This window comes from Pinus tabuliformis, chromosome X (genome assembly GCF_031772625.1).
Source record: "Pinus tabuliformis cultivar Carrire ecotype Pingquan chromosome X, CPIR1, whole genome shotgun sequence".
NCBI lineage: Eukaryota > Viridiplantae > Streptophyta > Pinopsida > Pinales > Pinaceae > Pinus > Pinus tabuliformis.
In genome coordinates this window covers 1,456,596,873-1,456,624,502 of record NC_142308.1, presented here as the reverse complement: position 1 = coordinate 1,456,624,502, position 27,630 = coordinate 1,456,596,873, and the positions used below count along the sequence as shown (strand labels likewise).

General features: G+C 39.2%; 1 protein-coding gene across 1 annotated transcript in view; it reads left to right on the top strand.

Moving 5' to 3' along the window:
- The window catches only part of LOC149145505 (protein SABRE-like), a 366,058-nt gene extending 340,831 nt beyond the window's left edge, over window positions 1-25,227 (top strand). Inside the window, 2 exon segments of the mRNA XM_089452896.1 lie at window positions 23,986-24,367; window positions 24,478-25,227. Of these exon segments, the coding sequence (XP_089309022.1) occupies window positions 23,986-24,367; window positions 24,478-24,587 (492 nt within the window). The 3' untranslated portion in view covers window positions 24,588-25,227.
- Window positions 25,228-27,630: the final 2,403 nt, after the last annotated feature.

Here is a 27,630-nt window from a genome sequence, read left to right as displayed (position 1 = left end):
AAAGGAAGTTCTATGCCTTCTACAGGAAGTTCTGTGTCTTCTACAGGAAGTTCTGTGTCTTCTACAGGAAGCCTACAAACGAGCCAAAATTGATCTCTGAAGAGGACCTGAAGGCCGAGAACCTGTCGATGAGGCCTGCAAGCATCCATGTTTCCATCCCTCACCCTTCTCCATCAATTTTTCCATCTCATTGTGCTTCTTTCCTCAAAACTGTGTGTTCTACAGGAAGTTCCTGTAGAAATTACAGGATTTCTATAGGAAGCTAGAAATGGATTTGAAAAAGGTCTTTTGGCAAACATGAGAGCTTCCTCAAGGGGTCAGAAGTCCTCCTGCAATCTTCAAACTCCCCCTCCATCATCTCCATGCCTGCATCACAACCCAAGCTCAGTTTTTCTTACCATGCAAAAACTTGCAGAATGCTTTGAAGAAAAAAATACATAGAACATAATTTGTTTTTGCCCTAACTTGAAAACCATGCATCCATTTGAAAAACCGTTTTACAGGGAATTGTATAGGGATGATGGCAACATGCCCGAGCAGTTTCAGCCCATTCCGATGCACGGTTTCCAAGAAATCCACCTCCATCACCGTCAGCCATTTTTGCATTTTCTCCATATCCATGCATCCATTTCAAAACCTGTTTCATGGGGAGATGCATATGGGTGATAGTAACCTACCCAAGCAGTTTCAGCTGATTCCGATGCACGGTTTCCGAGAAATTGATCTCTGAAATATTCAGACATTTTCTATTTTTCTCGAAATCTGTGCATCCATTGATCTCAATTTTGCTATGGGAGATGCATCATGATGATAGGAACATGCTCAACAAGTTTCAGATTGATCTGATCTATCGTTCGGGAGTGATGGAGAAAACAAGTTTTGGTCCTATGAAAATTCAGCAGCAGCAGCCTGAGGGTGCAGATCTGAACGTGGAAACGAATTCTTGTAGCTTAGATTTGGCTAGAGGATACCTGCACAAGCAAAATAACCACACATCAGACAACAAAGAGCTTATAGCACAAAGGATCCATCATGCAACCACCGAAACAGATGCATGCAGCAACAAAAAGCACCTCACAAAAACCATTTGACTTCAGGTACGTGACTAAAATTTGTTCCTCTATTGTATGAATGTAATTTAAGAACTGCATGAACGAATGGAATGGTGGGGTAAGCCACGAATCTAGCAAGGTTAAGCTGATTGCCTTCTCTAGCACTCAGCCGGAAGTCATGCAGTACACGTGGACAGCTGACTCACGTGAAAATTAAAGCAACCAGGAGTGTTGGCCGTTTAAACCTCAGTTCAATTGACGACAGTGATTACAGGGGGAAAACACACAGTTCAGGAACAACACTTCCAGTTGCATGTGGCCACGTACACCTGGCCACTTCACTCCCTCACCACAAATCACGCTGAAATTAAATGATGCTCGGCTGAAATTCTCACCACCCTCTGTTCAACTGCGGTCAACTGGAGCACGCGTCCACCACGTCCAGATCAGTTAACCGGTGGTCCTCTGCAAGATTCCTACCTGGTTTCTCGAGATTTCTGTCGTTTCTTAAAAAATTCCCGCCTGTCGCGCTCTACAGGTGTTTCTACAGGAAGTCTTCTACAGGAAACACAGAAAACAGCCTTCCAGAGCAGAAAAGCCTGGATTTTTCTTCGACAAATGGGAGTTTTGAAGAGAGGTAGGCTCGAAAAATGCCATACCCGTGCATGAAATTTCAAAAGGTGGTAAATTAAATTGGTTGGAGTAGGGGATTTCGAGACAAGTCTGCCATTAGTCAAAAACAACAGTTTTCCTGTGTTGTATGGAATTTCTCGGTTGTAGGAACACAATGTAGAAAGGAAGCCTCCCAACACAAGGACAAGGGCCCCTACCAAGTTACCAGGCATCCTCACATCCACTCCCTCCATGAACACTCATTTTTTCAGGGTTCGGACACAATCTGGTCATGGTTCAACCTTCTACAGGAAGCTACAGGACTTTCTACAGGAAGTTCTGTATTTCTACCAGAAACATCCTGTAGAGCCTTTGGGCAGGCCAGAATCGATTACGGAGAGGGATTTGAAGCTTGAAGTCTGTTGAGGAAGCATGCAACCACTCTTTTCTTCCATCCTCCACTTGTTTCATCTCCTCTCACCACCATTGCCACCATCTGGTTGAATATACCTGCACCGTCATACCAGAACCCTGTTTTCTCAGATAGAAATTTGTTTTTTAAGTGAAAAATAAAGCATGTAGAGGCCCGCACACCTTACCTGTCATCCGTGAATGCAACTTTGTTTGTTTCAGCATGCACCCCAGGAGGAGAAATGACTACAGGATGTCCTACAGGAATCCTGTAGCAGCTGATCCGGCTGGAGCACATACCATGGAGACACCAGCAGCTCACATCAAACGAAGCCAGTGCATGCAGCATTCACCACTAGAGAGTCGGGTCTCAAGGTCTTGGAACCAGCATCAACCAATGGAAGAAGAGCACCAGCACCTAGCAACCAACTCTCAGGCCCTGTTAGAGTACATGGATCGGCAGGCTCAGGCCATAGCACACTTCGAGGATATGGAGCGACTATTGGGGGACAATTGTGTTCATGCTTGCACCTGTAGGTGGAACACATTGTCCCATAGCCTCAAAATCAGGGAATACCACACTCCAACTAGAATGAGGGAGGCCTTGGCATGAGTGCCTCCCTACAAAAAGTCTATGCAGAATCTCCAGGCCAGCCGGATAGGCCTCAAGTTAAGTTCCCCTTTGCTTTTGGGATTGTTAGAAGGAGGCACAGAAGAAGAAGAGTATAAGCAGTGGGAAGAGGAAACCACAGCAAAATTGAAGAAGAAGACACCCCCAGCCATGCAAGCCAAATCAGGGAAAATTGTTTCTACAGGAAGACAAAAAACTGCTTCTACAGGACTTTCTACAGGAAGTCTAGGGAAAGGGCAGCAGAAGGAGAAATTGGCCGAGATTTTAGCTAGGGAGGCAGCAGTTGTGCTGGCCACCCTAAGCACATCCCCCAAGCAGAAGGAGAAGTGAAAGAGGGAGCCTTCCATGTATTTTAAGGCGAGAAGGAGCACATGGATCAAAGTGGGTAGACCCAAACCACAGACAAAGGATAAAATTGTCATTAAGGACACAAAAACTAAACAAAAGGAGAAGCCTCCTTCAAAGATGTCCATCACCTATGAATGAGGAAGCCAAAAACCTTCACTTGGAGAGAGAATTCAGATAATGGACTCAAAGACAGTTCTACAGGATGCTGAGACAATTCTACAGGAAGTTGAGAATTCTCTAGGAAAAGAAGCACAGGCAGTGGGAAGGAGCAGAGAGAAAAGCATGGTTTCATGACTGAGAAGAGGACATCACTTCAAAAGCTTGGCATGACAGGGAGGCCACCAGGGCCATCAAAGACGAGGAGATAGATTGGTTGCTCAGAGGATGAGCAACACTTTCAGTAGGGGGTGATGATGAGCCCCAAAAATGGATAATTATTTGGGCTCATTCAACCTCCTAATTCGACTTAATCCACCATTCTCATTAGTTTATTGCATGTTTTTTATTATATTTATGCTAATAGAGTGAATTGGGTTAGTCATTATGCCAACAAGTCTAATGTGTGCTTTGTGTAGCCTTTTTGGTCAATTTGGAGACAAAATCAAAGGTTTAAATGAGCACTTGGCAACCAAATTCGTGGGAGAACAAGGGAGAGGATTTGTAGGAAGGTGTCCCCTTCATTTATGGGCCCTTATCTCGAATTCTCCACCATCAACTCGGAGTTCAAGGGCCACCAAATCAATTAACACAAGGGCAGCCAAGCAAGTCAAGTAGGACTGTTGTTAACTGCAAGTTTCCGGCAGCGGAGTCCCTAAAGTTTAGGAGGACTGTTGGGGTCCTCAATTTGTATAAATAAGAGGGCTTAGGGCCTCATTTCAGTTAGTCACTTTATAGTCATTTTGTAGTCATTTTTTAGTCATGGTGTAGGCAGAAGTTAGCTAGTTTGTAGTTCGATTTTTAGGCAGTAGATTAGCTTTGCTCTCAGCACATTTTCAAGTTCTTGTGGACAATTTTTGGAATGTAACATTTCTACTCAATAAATATGAATCCAGCTTTGCACCAGCTCTAAATCTCTCTTAGGAGGTTGTAGCTCTTGGGGTTGGGCCCATCTCAAGTGCCCAGTACCTCCTTTGTTTACTTTCATGTGTCTTTGTTGCATTCTTAGAATAAAATCTGCTATTTTAGATTTATATCTTGCTTTGTTATTTAGATTGCTTTTGATGGTTAAAGTAGCTTTTCATGTTCAGATTTAGTTGGTAGGATAATAACAGGAAAAAGGCTCCAAAAAAGGGTCAACAAACATTTTTTGGTTTCACTTAGAAGTTTCTCACCCATATTCTTATTAATACCCATTAATATTTTTTTCCTAAGTTTAGACTTAGGAGCCCATTATAAATATTAATTATTTTAATAACTTCTCATCCAGGTGGAATTTCTCCCAACGATTTCTGGGTTTTGGAGTTCCCATGTGTTTTAGCACCTCCACAAAATTTCAGAGCTAGAGCACATTCGATGCTACCCAAAATCAACACTCCCTCTTAGTGAGGAATGTGCTCTAGCAATACTTCCCCATAGAAGCATTACACTGATCTACTGCATCGGTCCTCTGTGTTGCTGATGCGCGGCCTGATGCCCTTCATCCACTGCACTGCTGCTTCCTGTACTGTTGCCCATGACTCTGCCACTGTCACTACTACATCTGTACTGCAGCTCCCTCTCAATATGTTGCATCATGTTGCCGATAGCACTGCCACTGCTAACTGCTGCATTGCAACTTCACCCAACACTGACATGTTGGTTAGTATGGATGCTTCGTGATGCTGAAGCTACCTCTGCTGCTACTCTGTGCTAACCCTCTGCTGCTATTGTGTTGTTGCAAACTGCTTTGTGCCTCTCGCACTGCTACAACATCCACTGCACTGCTTCAGACTTTGGCACTCTAGCTCTGCCACTGTTGCTCCATCACACCTCGCTCCAACCGACACCCGTCATTTTGCTATTGTCGTTAAGGGCTCCCGTAGCCGTATGTGATCCAAGAGTTTGGGCACCTCAAGGATCTTGCCCCTTCATGTAGTCCTCTCGACTACAACTCCATGTCGCCCCACCTCTTCTCCAGAGACGCATGAGCACTCATGGCACAATCGCCATCTTCGCCTTCCTTGTTAGCTTTCGTTGGAGCAACCTTTGAGTCAGAAGCCTCCCCCTTTCCCTTCTTCCGAGGGCACTGAGGCATAATGTTCCAGTTCCCCATAGTTGAAGCATCTGACCTTGGTTATGTCCTTCTTCTTCCGCTTCTGCTGCCCTTGCTGTCCTGATGATGCGAGAGTTGCATCCTCCTCCTCCTCCTCCTTCTTGACCCGGGCTCCTTTGCCACTACCCTCCGCCTTGGTCAACCTCTTGATCTCTTCTTATCGAAGAGTTGGCCACATCTCCTTCCAATTGGGGAGAGTCGCTCTGCCCAAGCTACTTTGGACAAATGTCTCCCAGTCCTCGGTGACTGCATTCAAGGCAGTGTTGACCATGAACTCAGGATCTGGTGTAGACCCCACAAAAGTCAACTAGTCTCTAATCCCTTGCAACGTGAGGAGGAAGGGATCAATCTCTTCTGCCCTCTGCATTTAGTGATGTCTCCGCTGATTTTTTAATAGCGTTTTCTGTTGGATGGAAGTGCCTTGGTACAAGGTGGTCAGCGTCTCCACATCTCCTTTGTTGTTTCTTTCTCAGCAATGTGTGGAACTACATGATCTTTGACCCCGTATAGGATCATGCACTTGGCCTTCGCCTGGGCCTCCTCGTACTTCTTTAACAGATCAATGTCGATCGGAACAACAACTACTTTCAAGGCATAGTCCTTGATGCGATGTTTGTCTAGGATTGCCAGGATTTTGGCCTTCAAGATTACAAAATTGGATGCTCCATCCAATCTGTCCTAATCCCTCAGTCCATGGACTGCTATCTCTGCTCAACAAATATAGGATAGGTTCTCTTCTCCCTCTCCTGCTACTAATTCAGCAAGACTTGGATTTGGATTTTTTTGGCGCTAGAAATCCTCTAAGGAACAAGCTCCTCTAAACTCCCTTTGAGTCCTAATTTCCTTCATGGAAATCCTCTGGCCAAATGTCAAATCACTCCTCCCCAATCCTCCTTTGCTACTGCAACCCGAATATAGATTTCTTTGGCTAGAAACCTATCAAGGCAGTGACTCCCTCTACCTTAGCTCTGTCTCCACAGACACTGTTCTGCACCAATAAAAACAACGTCCCACCATCTCCTTAGATCGAATCTACTCTGCTACTCCACCCCGACAACTAGCTGAATTGAGCCTCTCAGGATCTGCACTAGCCCAGAGAGCTGACGCAGTCACTGTGTGAGCTCCTCTCGGGTGTTGTGTCACCCTCTACAGGCTCAAAATGTTGATGCAAGGACTGCGTGAGCCTCTGTGTCACTCCTCTAGCTCTGCGTCACTCTTGCCGCTGCTCCTCTGCTTCTGAAACAACGCTGTCACTCGAGACAACTGCTTCTCTGCAACAAATTCTCTAGATCTCTCTGCTGGTGTCTTTAGTCTCCTATGATCTGCAATGCTCTGATACCATGTGAGAATTTCTTAATCTACACATCAGAAATCCTACTGCAATCACTGGTTTATCGTCTCCTACTTGTTCTTTACATTCAACAAGTTATTTAATCATTTAAACAACGATGAAAACACTATTGCAAATGCAAACTACACATACATATAGATCATGAACTGAAATAAAATGAGACAATCAGACAAGGGACACCGTTAGTTTTGGACAGTCGTCCCTTGAAAAACCCAATTCGGAAAAACCAGTGCAACATATAGAGGATTTATATTATGAAGCAGATTTCTGAATACAACTAAGGTGCCAATTCGGGCTCACCCAACAGAGAATACACCTGGCAGAAGTACCTCTATCCAGAGACAAATATTTTGGCGAATCCAACTGGATGATCAAACCCCATATATGACAATGTTGTCCCCAATGTTGGGCAGCGATGGCTGCTCCAACCTCTACGCTGGAGCTGCATCACCTCCTTTAGGAGCTGCATCACCCTCCCAGTGAGCCTTCCTTGCTCAGAAATTGGTACGCTGAACTGTTGCTCTGTCTGCATCACAGAAACCCCAGCGTTGCCTCTAAATGACTGCGTCGGCCCCTCTGGCTTTTGCGTCACCCTCTCTGGAGTTGCGCTATCTCTCCTGGTGCTGCTCTACCTCTTTGCTATGTATTCTCGGCCGTGGACTGAAGTCCCTTTATCGAATTGCCCCTCTCACTGTAACTCAGATCACTAGCTCGATTTTCTCAGCAAACATCGGCCAAAAAAATTGAACTCTTTGATCTCTCAGTGTATCTCCAACTGACCCTCAAGCCTCCTCTTATACTTTTCCTGTTGATGAATCAACTACTGAGATTAAGTCCCTAATCGACGGCTAAGATTAAAACAAGGTTGATCCTCGTCACTTAGAAGTTTCTCACACATATTCTTATTAATACCCATTAGTATTTTTATTTTCCTAAGTTTAGACTTGGGAACCCATTAAAAATATTAATTATTTTAATAACTCCTCGTTTGGGTGGAATTTCTCCAAACGATTTCTGGGTCTTGGAGATCTCATGTGTTCTAGCCCCTCCACAAAATTTCGGACCTAGAGCACATACGATGCTACCCAAAATCAACACTTTCTAGGTCCATCACTCAACTACTTGATCCACGAAGTCTACAACGACTAGTTAGACCCTCTAGTAGCTAGTTGACGTGTCCAACAACTAGTTTGAATTGACTTTTTCTTTTACCAACTCGAACTTGGCCACCTTTTTCTAGTTGTCCAATTCCGTTGTAAATTTGCAGATTCTACTAACTGTGTTTGCTTTAACTTGGCTTGATTTTTGGTCTTGTTTCGTTTGACCAATTTATGCCTTGCGTTGCCACATAATCACTATCTTCCATGTGATCATGCCCGATGTTGGATCTCTAACGCCCTTGGAATTTGGAGAAACTGAGACATGGGTTTGTTCCTCTTGTTCTCTAGATGAATTTTGACATATTACATGTCAAATTATAACAAAATCAACCCTTTTTTTGCACCTGGAAACTTTTCCCACCACGTTATTATGCCCCAGTGGATGATCCCCCCTTTGATGTAATGCATGCATCATTCTGCCCAATGCTCCCCCTATTCTGCCATCTAGAATCCCGCTTTGACCTATTTACCAAATTTGACCAAGTTGTAACTAACCAATGCCACTTTTGATTGGAAAAATTCAATGTGGCATGGAATCCTCTCATTAAAGTGAAAACTCTGAGACCAAGTTGACTTTTTGAGCACCGTGACTAGCTTGCATTGGGAATTGTGAATTGCCTTGGGAAATGTGAAAGTTGTGAATATGAGACTGTCGTGCATGAGAGTTGTTGGAGGAATATTGCACCAAACCTAATGCCACCTATAAAATCAATAGACCATAATCATGTGGTAAAGAGATATGTGCACCTTAACGCGGGGTGGATTGGCCCATACATTGGCTGTTCACCCCTACAAAAGAAAGCCCCAATAAAACCATGAGTCCTCAAGTAAGATCACCCAAGGATTTCCAATCCTCTACAGGACGAGAAGCACTTGAAGCTATGAAACTAGATTCATCCCCCAGGCCCTACGTGTCCAGAGTCCGGCGAATCAGACGCGATTTGGGTGGATTCGTGTCCGAAAATCGGGACATTTCTTGTCTGATCGGGACACTTTGAATGTGGAACGTGTCCCGATCAGGGCACTTCGAATCCAGAACGTGTCCTGATCAGGACACTTCTATTTGCACATTCACTTGTTTGGTTTGTTGTGGATTTGCTATGGGTGTTTGGGAGCAAGGACCAAAGGGTGTGGGAGCATTTTTAAGGAGATTCAAGCTACAGGTAAGTGCTAGAACCTGTCAAATTTGATGATGGTGATACTATAGAGGGGTCATCCTCCACAGCAACAGGATGCAGAGATGACTTTGGATACAGAGGAGGAGGATGCAGCAGAGGAGAGCAATGGTGACCATGATGATGAGGACAGTGATGTTCATTTCGATGATGACTATGAGGATTGATGACTCATGAGTGATGAGCTACCCACTGCCTTGAAGCTTGTATACTTGTAGATTTGTAGTTGTAGTTGTTTTGTATTTGCTATTTCTATTTGCCATTGGCATTACACTACCTATGTAAACAGTAAACATTTTGATTTTGATGACTTAATGAGAAAACTACAATATCTTTATCTTACTCTCTTGTCTTTCTCCTATTGGACCATTTATGAATTGAATATATATTATAGATTTATAATTTATCATTTGTCACTTATGTCACAATTGTATTTGTAATTTTGTATGCATAATGTTACTCTATAAAACTTACATCTAGATGAAGATCTATGTTTAAATCACTGAATTTGTGTCATGAATGAGAATGTGTAAGATATATATATATTCGAACGTGTCCTGTTCCACGGGGTCAACGTGTCCGTATTCAACACTCGAATCCCTGTATCCATCGAATCCCGAATCCCCGTGTCAGGTGACTTAGACTTGAAGTGAACTACATGGGACTAGCCATGGTTTGACCAAGACAAGAAGATACTATTAGTTTTTGTAGCATCAGATGTGTTGTAGCCACAAAATTTGGTGGAAAGGCTAGAATACATGAGATTTCCAAAACCAGAAATCGTTTATGGAAATTCCACCTAGAAGTGGCTCAATTAGATTATTGGCCGATTTTTAAATATTTCCTAAGTCTAAACTTAGGGAATATGGTTAATTAATCAGTATTAATTGAGATAAGGTGAGAATCATCTAAAAACTCACACAGATCGATAGGGAATTAATTTGGGCCATTGATTACCTCTTAATCTTGGCCGTTGGTGCTCCAACAAAGGATTATAAGAAGAAGTCGATGGGTAGATGGAGTATACACTAATCGCAGATACTCAATGATCTAGGCAGTTCTATTTCCCAGTGGCAGATGATTCAACAGTGAGATCGAGCCAATAATCGAGTAGCAGGTGGTAGAGGGGTGGCATAGTGAATTCTGAAGGAGTCAGAAGAGGAGGTCGTAATTATTCTCCAGGAGGCTATGCAGGGGCTACGCAGTGATTCAAGAAGGGAAACTCAATTTAGTTGTGGAGTGGGTTGTTTCAGGGGACAGAGGTTGGGGAAATTTCTAGAAGGCTTGGACAAAGACTTCCAACGGCAGAGATAGCCAGGACGTCTGCTTTAGAGGGAGTTCCGAGCTGAGCATACAAGGGATTGCACAGAGCCAATGTAGAGGTTGATGCAAATCATTCCGAGGGTCAATTTCTAAGCCCAGACTGAGCCGAGATTGCTTAGAGAAGAGGGTAAAATTTCCTCTGATATTTTGGCTAGTATTTCTTTCAGATAGAAAGTTGAAATGCCAGTTTGGTGTCATTTTATTGTATTCAATATTTTTGGTGGATAATATTAAGAAAACCCTCATTCGCTGCACTGGTTTTCCCGCATTGGGTTTTTTTGGGGACGATTGTCCAAAAATAACAATGTCAAAATTTTATGTGCGCTAAAATCTCTCAGTTTCTAGTTTTTTTTCCACAGTTTTTTTATGGTGAAAATTGCAGTTGTGATTTTATTCGTTGTTCGCAGTAGCAAATAAACTGCATAATTAAATTTACAGTTCGAAGAATAATTTCCAGTTGTTGCAATAGATGGAATTTTCATAGATACAGACTCAATGATACATGCCTAGGATACCTAATATAGGGTCTATCATGGTTTTTACATTGATTTGGACTTGTGACCTTGGGCTTACAAAGGTGGTGATAAATACTGCAAGAGTTCTTATTTACCCTTGTTGACATAAGGGGCTATAGAAAGGAGGGATATTAATTTGATATTACTTTTCCTTGTATCACTATTAATATTAAGAATAACGAGACAAGAAGGAAGAGGTTTCATATAGGAAAAGGGAGGCTACTAGGATTTCTATAGATTCCTATTTTTTTCTTTCAAATGAGTGTGAAAACTAGGTAGGTAGGTTTAAAAATAAATCAGAGATTAATTAGTCTTCATTTTCCATAAATTAGATGCTTTTAATCTTCCCATGGGTCCTGCATCCCTCGTGGGCACTTGTGTGGGTTCAAACAAGTTATGAAAACCATTGAAACATGGAGGTCTCACATTGAAATGCATTGAGCCATACCATATGGCTTTTTCAAGTTGTAAAACATGATATGATGTGGCACAACACATTTTGGATACATTTCATATATGTTTAAGCATTTTGGGTGTTGGTATATGGGATGGTAGTCAACGTTTCATATATAATTTCATTTCTCATGAGACACATGTTTCATATCTATAATCTTCATAGTGAATAATCGAATTGACTCTCTCGCACTCTCTTTGTGCAACTTTTTTGCCTCATTGTGTGTTCGTGTGTGTAAGAGGGAGAGAGAGATTATATGATATTAGAGCCAAGAAAAGTGAGCATTTGCAAATGTTAGAACCTGACACCAAAGCATTTGATATTCATAGTGACATCAACACAAGAATTGAAGCCAAGAATTTATGGCATATTTTGCATCTTTTGTTTTGTTTTTGATATTAAATGTTTGAAACCTAACATGATGAATAATTATACAAGGAAAAACATGCAAAACTTAGGAATAGTTTTTTTAATATTTACATGAATTGATCCACTAGCTTGATGACATCTAATAGCTTCACAAAGTAGATGTGAAGCCAACACGCTGAATCATTGTTACATATTGTCTATTGATGGAGTACACGATTGACAAGACCAATATGTCCACCATATTTGATAGGATGAAGCATACACAGTAACATTGTTGATGGTAGATTTGATGGGAGGAAGGAGATGTAGGACAACTCTAGCAATTTTGATGGTCAATAGGTAGATAAAATGTGGTAGATATGCAAGTGTTAGACTTTAGGACAAATTATAATTACTATGGACTTAATGGAGGCATAATTGAACTATTTACAATGACAATTTGCGATGGTCAAACAAAAATAGATGAGTAGGTTACAAGTTTGGGATTTAACATTTATATGTGAGACAACATATACATGGTTCAACATGGATCGAGATGAGAGGATATGTACTAATATAAAATGAATGAAATTATTCTAACAACATGTAGCAACAACAATAGCATGTTTATGGTGTGTAGGTATGAAACATTAGGGGAAGCTAACAATAATGGTTAATTGCAACATACAAAGTTGTAGGGACCATATAAGGAGCATCATAAGTACTTGTCCTTGAAAGTAATTGCCATGGACAAATAATTATAATACTAAATGTGAATTGGTAGTGACACCATGAAATAAATATTTTTTTTGTAGCTTCATAAGGTTGAGACTAATTAGTAGGTCAATCATCAAATATAGCAAGTTGTGTTTGAAGAACATGAATTGGTGGCATGGGATGTTCAATAGGAAGATGGTAGAATGGAAAAATAAAAATTGTGCTTAGGTGGTAGAACAATGGTTGATTGTTTCATTGGAGATGCTTTATGGGTGATTGATGGTAGGATGTTCTATCTGTATTGTGACTGGGACATCATCTAATATTAGTCAAGCATGGACGATGTGAACTCCATGTAACACGCTAATGATGGCTGTAGTAGTAGAGTTAATTTTAAAAAGTTCGGTTATAATAGGCATATACAACAATGTTTTTGTTTATAGAATCTAACTGGAAGGTCTCTGGGAGGTAATAGATGTGATTTTATCACATGGACGTGTTGATTTGGGGTAGCATCGAATGTGTTCTAGTCATGCAAATTGGTGGAGAGGCTAAAGCACGTGAGATCTCCAAGACCCAGCAATGGTTTGGGGAAATTCCACCCGGTTAGAGAGATTTTAAAATAATTAATATTTTTAATGGAGTTCCTAAGTCTAAACTTAGGAAAATTAAAATATTAATAGGTATTAACATAAAACTCGGTGAGAATGTTCTAAATGACATGGATCAAGCCAAATCTAATCTTAGCCATTGATTAGAGATTTAATCTCGGCCATTGAACACTCAACAAAAAAAGTATAAGAGGAGGCTTGAGGGTTAGTTAGAGATACACCAAGATTGATCAGTCAATTTGATTTTCTGGAGCCGGGTTTGTTGAGAAAATTCGAACGAGTGATCTATAAGTTGCTGCGAGGGGTAGTGAGTGCATATCAGAGACGCAGAGATAATGTCGGAGGGCTAGCGTAGTGATTGAGGAGGCTACACAAAGCTAGCAGGAGCCAGGCAGAGGGCTAGAGAGACTGCACAGAGGCTAGCAGGGCTTGCGTGGGTGACGCAGAAGGCCAGAGCGCTGACGCAGAGGAGAAGAGTGCTGATGCAGGGGGTCCTAGAACTATGCAGAGGCTAGCAAGGCTGACACAAAGCCTTAGAGAAGCATTGGAAGGATTTTCGTGGAGCAAACTTGCTGAATATCTGCTTCCGAAGAGAGGTATTACTGCCAGATAGAAATCTCTATTGGGTGAGCTAGTTTGGCACCCTAGTTGTACTCAAGAAAGTTGTTTAATAATAAAACCATCAGAGTTGTTGCACCGGTTTTCCCAAGTTGGGTTTTCCAGGGACAATTTTCCCAAAATAACGGTGTCACTTGTGTGTTTGTTTGTTATTTCAGTTGATGATCCATGGATGAGTTGAGACTGCATTTGTGTTTATTTTCAGTATTTATATGGTTAAATAACTTGTTAAAGGAATAAACAAGTGAAATAAACCAGATAATGCAGGAAGAATTTCTGACGTGTTAGACTTAGAAATTCCAATAGGACGAAGTCACATTATGATAGAGCTAAAATTACATTAGAAGGAAAGACAATAAGCTTTCAACGATGTTTTGAACATAATATAATTAACAATTAATAGTTAATAATGATTATTATACTGAAGAGGCATGTCTCCAAGGACATGACTACTCGTGAAGGGGTACCTTTCTTAATATATAAGCAAGAACCTCATTTGTAACCGGAAAATATCACATGGAATGAACAAAGTTCATTCTTCAAGTTAAATACTCCAGAAGACTTGGAATATGTAGATCTCCATTGAGGATACAAGAATATATATTAAAATGTATGAATAAGAATGATGATACAATTGGGAGTGAGGGCCCTATATATATAGCCAGGAAGTACCCTTTCACGAAGAGTCATGTCTGTAGAGACATGCCTCTTTGTTTAACTAATTATTATTTAATTACATATTATTATGTTTATTATTTATTATCTATATTTATTACTTTTACATACATTATATTCGTAACATTGCCTTCCTCTCCCAAAGGCTTTGTCCTCAAAGCTTGTTGATGAAAGTGTTTGATATCTTTTTCTGCTACGAATGTCTTCTGCTTGATTTCTTTTTCTGTTGCGAATGTCTTCTCGTCTCTAGACAATCATCTTTGTCGATAACAGGTGATATGATCCTCTAGGTGACAAACAAAACTATCGCACTGAGAAGGGATCGAACCATCCTAAATTAATCTTCTGTCAAATCTTGCAGTGACTGGAAACTTGTAATGAATTGTTATCACTTGAGTGGATTGCACTGACATTAGCATTCTTCGAAACATTAGTTTGTTGTTTCTGTTCTAAATGCATAGCTTGATTGAGTTGTCTACTCTTGTGATTCCAATGTCGATTAAGAATTCTAGTGATTTGATTTTCCCTTATCTTGTTTGTGTCGTTTTCTTGATTTATTTGAAGTGCCTGATTTCCTTTAGTTATGACTTTAGTTATGAAAGTTGAATGGTTGATTTCTGGATCTTCACTTGAATCTTTTGTTGCTGGAACTGCAACTTTTGAGTACATCTTTACTTCAACTAGTTTGTCGTCTTCTTGAGTTGTGATATTGACTGGATCGATATTTGTTCCACTTTATTTCACTTGGACTAAAGATTTTGACACTTCTTTTGTGATAAGTTCTTATAATTTATTTTTCAATGATTTCTTATCATCCTTAAGTTTCTTAATTTGAGTGAGTAGACTTTGATTATGGTTTCTGAGACGTAAGAGTTCCTCATTTTCTGAATCTACTTTATTTTGGTCTTCAAGCTTCTCGTTTTTTAAACACTTGATTTGTTCTAATAAACTTTCCTCTTCTTTTTCTGATAGACTTTTGTTGAGTTTCTTTTCAAAAATTTCCTTTTCTTGTTCTAATAGGGGTTTTTTAGCTTTACATTTCTTCACTTGTGTAAGTAGTTTCTGATTATGCTCCTTCAAACATGAATTTTCCTTATTTTTGTTGGATACGACTTCTTCAAGCTCTTTCTGCGTCTTTGATACTGTTTCTGGATTCTCTTGAAACATTAGTTTCACAATGTACTTAAGATCTTTTGATGAAGGCATTATCAGTTTTGATTTTGTTGTCATGTCTTGGAATGGGACCATCTTCTTCTTGTAAGAGAACATCAAGAATTTTTTTTTTTGTGTTTAGAATGAACGTGGAATGAACGGTCGACCGAGAATTATGTCAACTTCTTTGTTAAGCATAATTATGACATGAAATTCAGAGATGTACTCAAAATGATCAATTGTCACTTGTAAATCATTAATTTCATATTCTTTTCCGCCAAAAAGGCCTTCTCGTTTGCCTATATTTGGCTCCAGGATTAATAGTTGATTTTCCAAATTAATATTAATGTAATTATCCTCGATATTTGGATCAATAACGATACTAATCTCTTTCATTTGGATACACCGTTTTAATGTAATTAATCTAAAATTAACAATTGGAATACTTTTATATGAGAATCTTCCTTCTTTTATTTTCGAATTAGGCTCCATTTTGCCTTTGTTGATAATTTGGTCGAATGATTTATGAAACTTATATATTCTTCGTGTGAGTAAGGACTTCTTCAAAATATAATATGTCTCTTCTTTTTTTCTTTCCTTTTGATTTTATTTTCAAATTGACTCCCGTATAATTTTTATAAAAATTATTCTTTCTTTCAATAACAATACCCCTTTTTTTTCAAGTTATAAAAACCTTGAAACCCTTTGATACCTTTTTAACTTTATAATTTCCCTTAATAGCTCTCTCTTTTTTTATAATTTTTTTTAAACTTTCTTTTTCTTTTTTAACTTTATTTTGATTTTTTTTAATAAACTTTTCTTTTTCTATATATATTTATAATTTTTTTTTTGAAAAGTTACAACCCTAGTGAAACAGGGTTATTTGCCTCTTTGGGGTATAATATAAAATATGTGTCCACTTATGTGTCTTTGACTTGGTGAATTTTCTCCACATAAAAACTAAAACTTACCATTCACATAAAGAGATTTTGTATTTCTTTTGTTCTTCTTTTACTTTGAAAATACCATGGGTTGCTAAAACCACTTAATAAAGAATCAAGATAATCTTATCTACTCTTCCTTCTCATACGTATAGTTTTGAAGATATTTAGAAAGATTCCCTTTTGACATTATCATGCACTTTTTATCAATAATGTAGAAGGACCAAATCTCTATTAACTCTAAAATATGTTTGCATCTCAAGAGATTTGATCCTTCTCAGTGCTTGGTAGATCTGGAGTTCAAATGGATCTAGGTTGTTTATAAAAAAATTTGACTTAAGTTTTTTAAATTTAACAATAGATTGAATTTTATAAATCAATATTAAATTGGTCAAATTGTATTTTTGAATAATTTATTATTAATAATATTTTATATTAAAAATTGAATGAGTTACACATTTTCGTCTTATTAAGCACTGAATAAATTATTTTACCTTTAATTTTTTTTACTTGCGAGTATTGAAATAATTTACTAATTAGGTTAGATTGAATATCAATGAACTATCTAAGCGATAAAAAAATTTACATCCGACTATTTTTTTTTCTAGAATCATTGAAATGTCAATGACCAAAGGCTTTTTTATTTTAATTAAATAATTCTTTTTATTTATTTTTCTCTTTTCTTTTATAATCTTTTTTCCAATTCCTTTTTTTAACTTTTTTTTGAGTGGCCAAGGCCTGACCGAAAATGGAGAAACTCCAAACTATGAGCGAAATGCTTCAATTACACAACAACGAGGTTGATGGGAGGTTGATGGCCAAAGGCCTAGTGATCAACCAACCTGGCTTTGATACCAAATGGAATGAACAAAGTTTGTTCTTCAAGTTAAATACTCCAGAAGACTTGGAATATGTAGATCTCCATTGAGGATACAAGAATATATATTAAAATGTATGAATAAGAATGATGATACAATTGGGAGTGAGGGCCCTGTATATATAGCCAGGAAGTGCCCTTTCACGAAGAGTCATGCTTGTAGAGACATGCCTCTTTGTGTTAAGAGTATTGAATTACTCACAAGCTTGTGTTAATGTACATAAAAGACCTCCATTATATAGCAATGGAGGAAGCCCAGTGTCGGATAAGGATAACTATGACAACTGGTTAAATACAAATCCCTATGTGAGTTTACAACTCGCCATACTTAGCTCATAGGGAAATGAAACATTGGGAAAACCAACGCTAACACCCCCCCTTAAGCGAAACATAGGGAGATCAGAGAAAAAAGAAAACAAAGAATGGGTCCCGACAACAAGGCTTGATTAGGTACCCATGTACAAACTCTCAGAAGCGGAGAAAGAGAAAAAAACCCGTAGGAAAAAAATCCCCTCTGAAAAGAGAGAAAGATGGCATCACTCAAATTATCATGGAGTTAAAATTACAGATCCCATAACGATCCACTGAATGGCAAGAACATAGGCCCGTTCCAATCAAGAAGTACGGAATGCTAAAGTTCCAAAACTTTGAAGATGAGAGCTGTGAAACCTCAATGAGGTCGGTCAATCTCTTAAGTAGGATTGTCGCAGAGGCGCAAGGGTGGCAAACACTATCAACCTCTCCCAAAAAGCCTCAGGAAAAATAGGCGCTGGTAATTAACCAAGACAAGGCTTCGAATAGAAGCAACACCATCAACCAACAAATAACCGATGTAAGTATGGCAAACTCAGCCAATGTGCCTATGCATTTGTTGTTTGGTTGATTCATGGTTGATGTCAAATTGAAAGCTCTCACCTCTGTCAACATTCCATAATGTGATGTTGTTGAATAGAATACGCATCAACAGTTGGCAAGAACATTGTCAATTAGTGGCATGTCGATGAAGCTCTCGTCAATGGGAGGTACATCAATAAATCCCTTGCCAGTGCATGGTACATCAACAATCCTCTTATTGAAGAAAAAGTTTGTCAACGAGTCTCCTATTGAGGAAAGGTACATCAATGAGAAGTATGTTGGTGGTATCTCTATCTATTAGCCTCTTGTTGGTTAACCTCTCATCGGCCTTGCTTGAAACTCTCAGGCTCAAACCCTTTTACCTGTCCTATGACAGCCATTTCCCAAAGGAAGGTTCAGTAACATGTTGATGGATTAGACCACCTTGCTGGGAGATTAGTGGTTGCTATCAACTTTGTTGAATTTCCTAAGTTTATCCGTTAGAAAATTAATCTATATTCTGTTAGTTTATTTCTTCTACTTGTTTAAATTCGAACAAGTTATGTAATATATTTAAATACAGAATTAAACACAATACAGTGACAACATCTACACATCATCAACTGAAAGAAAACAAGCACACAAGTGACACCGTTATTTTTGGACACATGTCCCCGGAAAATCCCAATGCGAGAAAACCAATGTAGCTATTCAAAGGGTTATATTATTATGCAGTGTATCTGAGTACAACTAGGTGCGTAACCGACTCACCTGACAAAGAAAAATACACGACAACAATACCTCTATATTCAGAAACAGGTATTTAGAAAACTCGTCCAACGAAACCCTCTCCAGCACAATTGAAGCTCAACGCGCCCTTCTGGCCTCTACGTCAGCCTCTTGCTGACCTACGTCAAACCTAGGACCCTCTGCGTGAGCCCTCTGAGGCACTGCGCAGCCTCTGGGACCCTTTGCGTCACTTCAACAGCCTCTGCATGGATGATGCAGTCCCTCTATCCCTTTGCGTTGTTTCTGCTGGGCTCTGTGTCGCCTAGACGGGCTGTTGCTCTTGCTCTCTCTGCTTCAGTGTTGGTCTCCTAGTATTGTCTCTGCCTCTCTGCCTCGCACTCATTTCCCCTTGTTGCTGATCACTGATTCAACTTTGCTTAGCAACCCCACTCTAACAAAATAAATGACTGATCACTCTGGTGTATTCTCCAACTAACCCTCAAGCCTCCTTTTATACTTTTCCTGTTGGTCCTTCAACAGCCGAGATTAAATCAACTGCTAAGATTAGATTTGGCTTTATCCATGTCTTTTGGAACCTTCTAACCCAATTTTATATTAATACCCATTAATATTTTATTTTTCCTAAGTTTAGACTTAGGAATAATAAATATTTTTCCTATCAAACCTATTAATATCTCCCAAACCAGTTAGAATTTGCCCAAACCATTTCTGGGTCTTGGAGATCTCATGTGCTTTAGCCTCTCCACCAATTTTCATTGCTAGATCCCATCCGATGCTACCCCAAATTAACAAACTTCCAATAGTTGCAATTCTGGAAAATGCATTGCACTTATTGCACGATGTACCGTTTTGCTACTTGGGGTAACTTGTCTATGCCCACTCTAGAAAATCCAATGTTCCACTAAACTTTTGAGATTGATGGTGGGGAAATGGAGATACATACCACAGGATTTATTGAGACACTCCCAAAATTTTAGGAAATGTTAGGGTCCCCAACATAGAGGACTCGATACTGAGTCCTAAAAGAATAAAAAATAATTCTATGAAGTAGAATGACAAGTTACTTACATGAACGATTAAAGCATGAAACAACCATTCACATTAGCACGTATGATGTGAATTCCAACCAATGTTGAAAAAATTGGCATCGGGATAAAATTTTTGAGGATACATAAAACGGAAAAATCATAAAAATCAGGAAAAATTGGTAAAAATTGGTTAAAAAAAAGAAGGGTGGCTTCAATTGCTGCCTGTCTGTGTGGTGGCGATATTTTGGATAAATCACAATTTTTTTTTTGCATTTTTATGATTATATCATAAATTTTCAAGACTAAAAAAATCGTGATTTTTTTGGCTAAAAAATTAGGTGCTCAGAAACAATTGTGATGTGGTGATTTTATTGCGATGTTTGGAACACTGATTCTAACAATCATGATTCATCAAACACCATTGTGTTTCTCATTGAATTTTATAGTATCTGAGAGATTAAGAAATTGATTAGTTATACTTGAACATTAAAGATTCAAATGACTAAATGAAATACAATGATAATAAATATTAAACACAAACAGTATTATGTAAATAGTAAAAAGCCCCTTAATGGCTGAACTATCAATGTTTAGCTCTGAAAATGCAAGTCTATCATGATTCCTAAAATGAACTAAGACCTAAAAAGTAACAAAAAGAGATCAAATGAGCATTAATGCTCAAGCCACTATTCCTCTGCATACATATGCATCAGTGTCATTGACAGAAGTCTAAACGTTAGTGTCACTATCTAAATCAGAGTCACTTTCACGAGTCATCAAAGTCACACAAGGAAAACCCTACTACATCTCATTGGGTCCTTCCTCTTCTATTTGTACATCTTCCCTCTGTACCCACAGCCCATTGGATTGTTGGGCCCTTCCAATATTGTGGTGTCTTCATATTCTGAAGGTGCAAGGAACTATGCACCGCAACTAGCTTCTCTGCTCTCATATAGGTAAAACTATCCATCTTGATATAGTGAATGGAACTATGTGGACCAATTCCTCTCTACTATAGATGAACTAGCAATCTAAGACAGCAAACGAATAGCCAGATGTTGGAACTTTGAAGCATCATCCACATGCATCCTCCATCAAACAATTTGGCTATCCTGGCCTTTCCAATTTTCTATTGCCTTATTCTTGTTGAAGGGGCTCGTGAGACCCAAAAACACTAAATAAATTTTCTTCAAAGCAATTTTCCCTCTTTTGCTCTGTACATCTTTGTAGTGGCAGCTCAAAATCCATTCTTTACTGCATGGTCTGGCAGGAACTCTATCAGGCCTGTGCACATACCATTTTGGATTAAGTGTATATGGTACCAGCTGCAAAGATGTGTTCATGCAATCCCATCTATGTGAAAAGATTGTGAAATACGGTTTGTATAAAACTCTAATGAGGGCTCCTAACAAATGACTGCCTTTACTCAACCAAACATGCCATCAGAAGTCTCATAAATTAATCTATGTCAGTATAGTGAATGACATTCACTATAGGACCAAAAAATGATGCCAAATAATTACATTATGCCCACCAAACGTAATCCAGTACCTGTAACCTAATCTTCTTCTCCCATTTGTTCCGTTACAGAATGACAATTATGCCTGCAATGGTGATCACAATTCCAACATCTTCACCAAGAAGAGATAAAAGCTAGCATATATTTTATATGTGGACGTGAGGAATTGAATGCCATCCACTATAGGACCAAAAAATGATGCCAAATAATTACATTATGCCCACCAAACGTAATCCAGTACCTGTAGCCTAATCTTCTCCCATTTGTTCCATTACAGAATGATAATTATGCCTGCAATGGTGATCACAATTCCAACATCTTCACCAAGAAGAGATAAAAGCTGGCATATCTTTTATATGTGGACGTGAGGAATTCCTTCCTGAAGTCCTATACATGGCTAAGGATGTATAGTGATTGCAGATAAACCTCTGCTATCTTTTGCAGCTACCACTAAGTCAGATATATGCTAAATTTTGTTTATATCTTTCAATGCATTGTTTGGTGCATGCACACAAAGCATCCAAAACATATGCTTGAACCTGCTTTGAACTGGGAACCAAATCAATCTACACGCTGCTGCTCCATCTGTCAAATCTGCATCACATTGTCAGGCCCAACCTACTCTATAGCATCGCAAAGAATCTCAGATTGGAATGCTACATCTTTGCACTTTGCAGGACAGTCAATAGTCCTAAGAATAAAGGACCTACTACAGATGTAATTATGATGTTGATCAGTTGGTGTTTCCTAATCTCTATCCACCCTTCCATAACAATATGGATAGAGTAACCTGCCCTCGTCCTTGTTTGTTTCAATCACTCCTGCACATTAATATTGGACACTCACCTCTCTAGAATCACTGTTCTCAACTCGTTCCCCTAAGGGCACATATGAGGGTCCTGCTGCTACAATGGCTTGGAATGGCCCCTTCGAATAATGAGATCAAACATGTAGAGGAATTTCATTGGAAAAAAGGAATTTTCCATGGCATTATCTGTATCATAGAACTGCTGCATTATTATATATGCCTGATAATATGGCACCTATTCCGCAAGAATGGGAACCTTTCTTTCTGGATATAGCAGTAGTATCAACTGGAGTTAGTGGAGACATCATAAGTGGATGGGTCAACTTGCCCTTGGGAAGTTGTTCCCACAGTAGAGTCAGGTTGGGGGGTAACATTTTAGCTAGAGAAGGTGCCCCTGCTGCTATTTGCATCCTCAAGAACTCTGATTTTTGCAGGATGGTGAGTTTCATACAAATATTAACCCCTTTGACCCCCGATGCCCAAAATTTGCTGCCTAACCCTCTTATAGGCTGAGGATGGTATGAGGTATGATTTTATAGCTCTTCATTTCTGTAATAGATGCAAGGGGAAATCACACCTAGAAAAAATGATGTTTCTATGAAGTATCTGTACTGGGCTTATTTCTTCATTAATGATGGCAGCACCTAAAATGTCATAAATATTAGCAAGTAACAATGCAGGCCCGAAATCACTGCATGTATGGTAGAGAAATGTGCAATAATCAAAAGGGAGAATTCCTGCATTTTGTTATGAGAATTCTGATGTTGAATATTCACTACATTTAATATGGGGATTAGCTGTTGCCAACATTTAATTTTACTGAAATTAGGGAGGTGCATATAATGAAGAGAAAAGTTTGCTTTTGTGATGGACATTGGTGAACGTTATGTCTATTTCAGTAGTTGTTAGCATACTTTTGTATGTTGGCATGCTATATTCAAAATAGATACTGTATTAATGTAGGTGAGCCCGCTACTTTAAATGCATGTCGACAGCTATATAATAAATGTTGGTCAACTGTCAATTGGGTCTAGTTTGGGTGTTTGGGAGAAATGTTTGTTATCCTCCTTACGCATGTTCAATTCCCACAAGTGACATGTTGAACTCTTAACGAGGATATCATTGTAACAGCCTTGAGCTCAATGTTGACAAAAGTTACAAGCCTCTGCAGAATCTGGTTTACCCTATGTACTATTCTTGGAATTATGAGAAGTACCCAGTGGGTTTCTCCAGGATATGTTTTTCATGGAAAAATAAAACATAGTTCAACATGAGACATCATATAGAAATATTGCATCAAAATTACGAGCAATTCTCATAAAAGTGGTTGAAGCATTGGTTAACTAAAAAGGTGTTCCTGAAAGCTCAGAGTTGCTCCCCAAATGATGGTGACTGTTTTCAATATGTTATAATTTGAGGTAAAGACTACCGCAACTACGACTAAGATTCATGCCCCAGGGCAGTTACTAGTATCTACTAAAATATTACTGGAATTGTCTTTCATGGCTTCAAGAACTGTGTTTCTACTTTTAAGCTCTCTAGCTTAATTTCATAGAATTGCATTTCTACAAGTTCACCCATACGAGTTTTTCTCCTGTCATATTTCAATTGTGTTAACATTTTATTTATTTATTTATTTGGGTCTGCTGCCTCTTTCAGTTGCTAATCTATAAGATTTTATATTTCATTCCGATTGATCAAGTTCAGTGCATCTGGCTAGTATCCATTCCAATAAGTATTTTTATTCAACCCACGAAAATTCTCATGATTGAGTAGGACATTATTACAGCTTAGAAATTAATCTGATTATCCTCGTTATAACAGGGCAAGAAGTTCAAAGATAAGGTTCAAGGCCAGAGACAAGCAGATGAAGGTGCCTCTCCTGATAGTGATTTGAATTTCAGTGATAGTGATGGAAGTCAAGCGGGAAAATATGAGCGCTTTCCAGTATCCTGGTCGAAGAAGCCAAGTGACCGTGCAGGTGAAGGCTTTGTAACATCCATAAGGGGTTTGTTCAATTCTCAGCGGAAAAAGGCAAAAGCATTTGTGAAGCGCACCATGAGGGGGGATGCTGAAAATGAGTTTGAGGGTGAATGCAGTGATAGTGACACTGAATACAACCCATTTGCAAGACAGCTGACCATTACCAAGGCCAGAAGGATGATTCAACGACATACAAAAAAGTTTCGGTCGAATAGACATAAAGGTTTGTAATAGATGCATTTACTACCAAAGAAACTGAGATTTCGGGGAGGGTCTGATTTTATCGATGTAATGAATGTTTTTGTCTTGACTTGCAATTTATTTTTGTTGCAGGGATACCTTTTCTCAAAGATTCATTCCAGTCATCTCCAAAGACAACACCTTTCCAAAGTGAGGCAGATTCTTCAAGTGTATCTTCTGCATATGAGGATTTCCACGACTAGTTAATATACTTTTGTCACAACCATGTTCTGTTTGTTCCTTTCCCATATCGATGCATGCATTGAGATGATGCCTTGCCACTATCCTTGTGGATCACTTTTGAAGGCTCTATGCATCAACCAATGAAGTATCATCAGTGAGAAAGCATGCAATGCCAGTGACACCTGAGCAACTCTCGATTCACTTGTGCAGAGCTTCTAAAGAGAACCTGCCAGAATTATGAATTCATTTTACAAGGGAATGTTCTGTGGGTTCAGACCCCATATTGCCCATTGGCATTCTGTTGTAATTTATTAAGATTGTAAATCATACGAAAGCAGATGCAAATATTCATTGAAATATCAATTGGCTAATTTTGTATTCTCGATTGATCAGTAATTCTCTCACCTTTTTTCCTTTTGTTGGTGGGAGGGGATCTCATCTACAAAGAGAATAAAAAGCCAAAACGACACCCTATCAAAGCTGGTTAGTGATCACTAATTCAGTGTTTTCATTCCGAAAGTTGTCCTTGATTTTCTAATGCTGTAGTTTATCTTGATGTGGTGCATTTATGTGTTACTTCAAACATTGTCACTTCAGCATAGTGCAGCAATGTTTGCATGAAAGCAATCGAATAAGATTGTTTCTCCTTGATTTCATAAATATACATTTGTTGTCCTCCACTTTCCAAACTACTTGTAATCTTGTATTGCAGTTGATCCCAATCGGTGGATGATTTATTTTTCAGTTGCTTATTTTCCTAGACTCTATTGAATGCCGATCAACTGTAACAGAGGGGGCATCGGGTTATATCATTAAGATCAACAAAGCGATTAGCGTAATGGGATATTGACAATAATGGCTTGCACAACAAAAATACGTGGCAACTATTAGAGTTATTCAGAGAAGAAAAGCGTACAAGCCTTCCACCAAATGCAGTCTCGCTTATAAATTTAATCTCTTGTATCAGTATTGTTAAAAAGTTGGCAAAATAAGAACTTTAACCAGCATCTCTGTAAGAAGACTTGTAAGAAAACTTGGGTTTATCTGCAAAACATTTAAAGCAATTAGCACAGTTAACAATGCAAAATATTGAGAGGCAGATCCACCAAGAGGACTAGGTTAATCATTTCTTTCATCTTCCGACTTTTTATTAAATTACTTTTGCATGAGGGGCCACCCTTCAACATTTATGAGTTAAAAATTCCTTCCATTCTAAATGAAATGTCCATAAATGAATATCTCAATTTTCATATTGAGAAACTAAAATTAAGAGATCTACTTTGACCTATTCAAAGGCTTTTGACGCTTTTTTAGCCCCACCTGTTGTTTGACGGTAAGTTACATGGGCGAAGCCTGGGCAGACCGAAGTTCAAATCTCATTGAGTACATTGACCTGCTGTGGTGGCAGCTAGAGGGGCGGATTCCCCTTTCCCACAAGTCTGCTCTTGCTAAAATCATAAGAACTTAGTATACCCGACTTGCAGGTGGTTGGTTATGCTCTTGGTGTTATAATGGCAGCTATGATGTTTGATCCTTGGTCTCCCAAAGATTAAACCTGACAGTTACCGATTCACCATGTGGTTAAAAAAAAAATTCATAAAAAAATATAATAATAATAATAATATAATTATTAATTAATTAACATTAATAAAAATTAGTTAGATAATGAAAGGTCAAAAAGCATGACCCATCAACCCTGTGACCAGTCGAGGTGAATGTAACTCAACATTCTATTCATATTCAATAACACAAACAATTACTTATTACACATATACAAGACTACACAAAATTCTTGCACCAAGTTTCTCTCTAATAGTGGTATCAAAGCCATGTTTTCTAGCCCCGCGTTCACTACACATACTTCTTCCTCTCTCTTCATTCCTCGAACGTCCATAATATCCATGTCTCGATCCGCGTTTCATTCCTTCAAGAAATCCTTGCGGCCATTTCCGTTGTCGCTCCTCGCTGTCCTGCGACATCACCATTGTGTTCTCCGCTGCCACCTGCTTCATACGGTGGACACTGTTAATGTGCTAGCTGCTAAACGCCATATCGTTTCCCTCCTACGTGACTTTTATTTTTTTAACTAGCGCTGTTGAATCATTCCATCGCCAATTCCAAAATTTCTTTTTTTTTTTTTTTCGTTGTCTATTGACCTCCTATTCCGTTCGTTATTGTGTTCAATTTTTTGTTTCACTATCAGTCATTCCACTCTGTTTTGTTCCCCACGAAATCACTCGTCGTACGCGCTATCCCAACCATTCCAAAATTGTATCCGTCGTTCTGTTCCTGTAAACATTGGTTGCATAATTTTTCAACTGCCATCGCTTTCTGACCCGGTCCCTGCGTCGTGCCACCCTACTCCAACTCCCTCCACGTATGTCCCGATCCATCGTGCCGCTAGAAGCCGAACAAATCTGCCTATCGTCGGTCTGTCACATTGTTTCATTCCCCCATATCACTTACTCTCAACCGCCGTGACCCTTCGTTCCAAATACTCGCATTGTTCGCATTCCAACTATATTGTTTTTTTTTTTTTTTTTTTGTTTTTGTTTTCTGAGTAAAGACTATTCTATTAAGTAAAAGAAAAGAGAAAAATATTTACAAAGAGGTATCAACCTCTGAGGGGGCTAAAGCCAGCCCTCTGTCTGAGAAATTCCGGCCCTCGGCGCGTGATTGTTTGTTTACATACATAGAAACGAGAGCCCAGGATTCATTATCCCAATACAACACCAGCCAAAAAACATAAACAAGAGGACGATAGAGCATTACAATGACAAAAGGCTGACAAGGACATCCGCGGCAACACAAAACCGCGTAACAAAACCACCATGTTATCGGACCGCCGTCGACCCACAAGCGGTTTCCGTATGGACAAGCCCGATAAAGCCTCCTGCTGACGCGTGGCTCTCGCCTGACGTCATCAAGTCTAGCTTTTCGGGGCGTAAAGTTCCGCCAAAAAAGTCCTTCCGAAATCCTCCTCCGCCGTTCGATCTTCTCCATCAATCCTCGTCGTTGATTGATTCTGCCCGAGATGGTAACTCTGCATCATTGCTGTTGGCC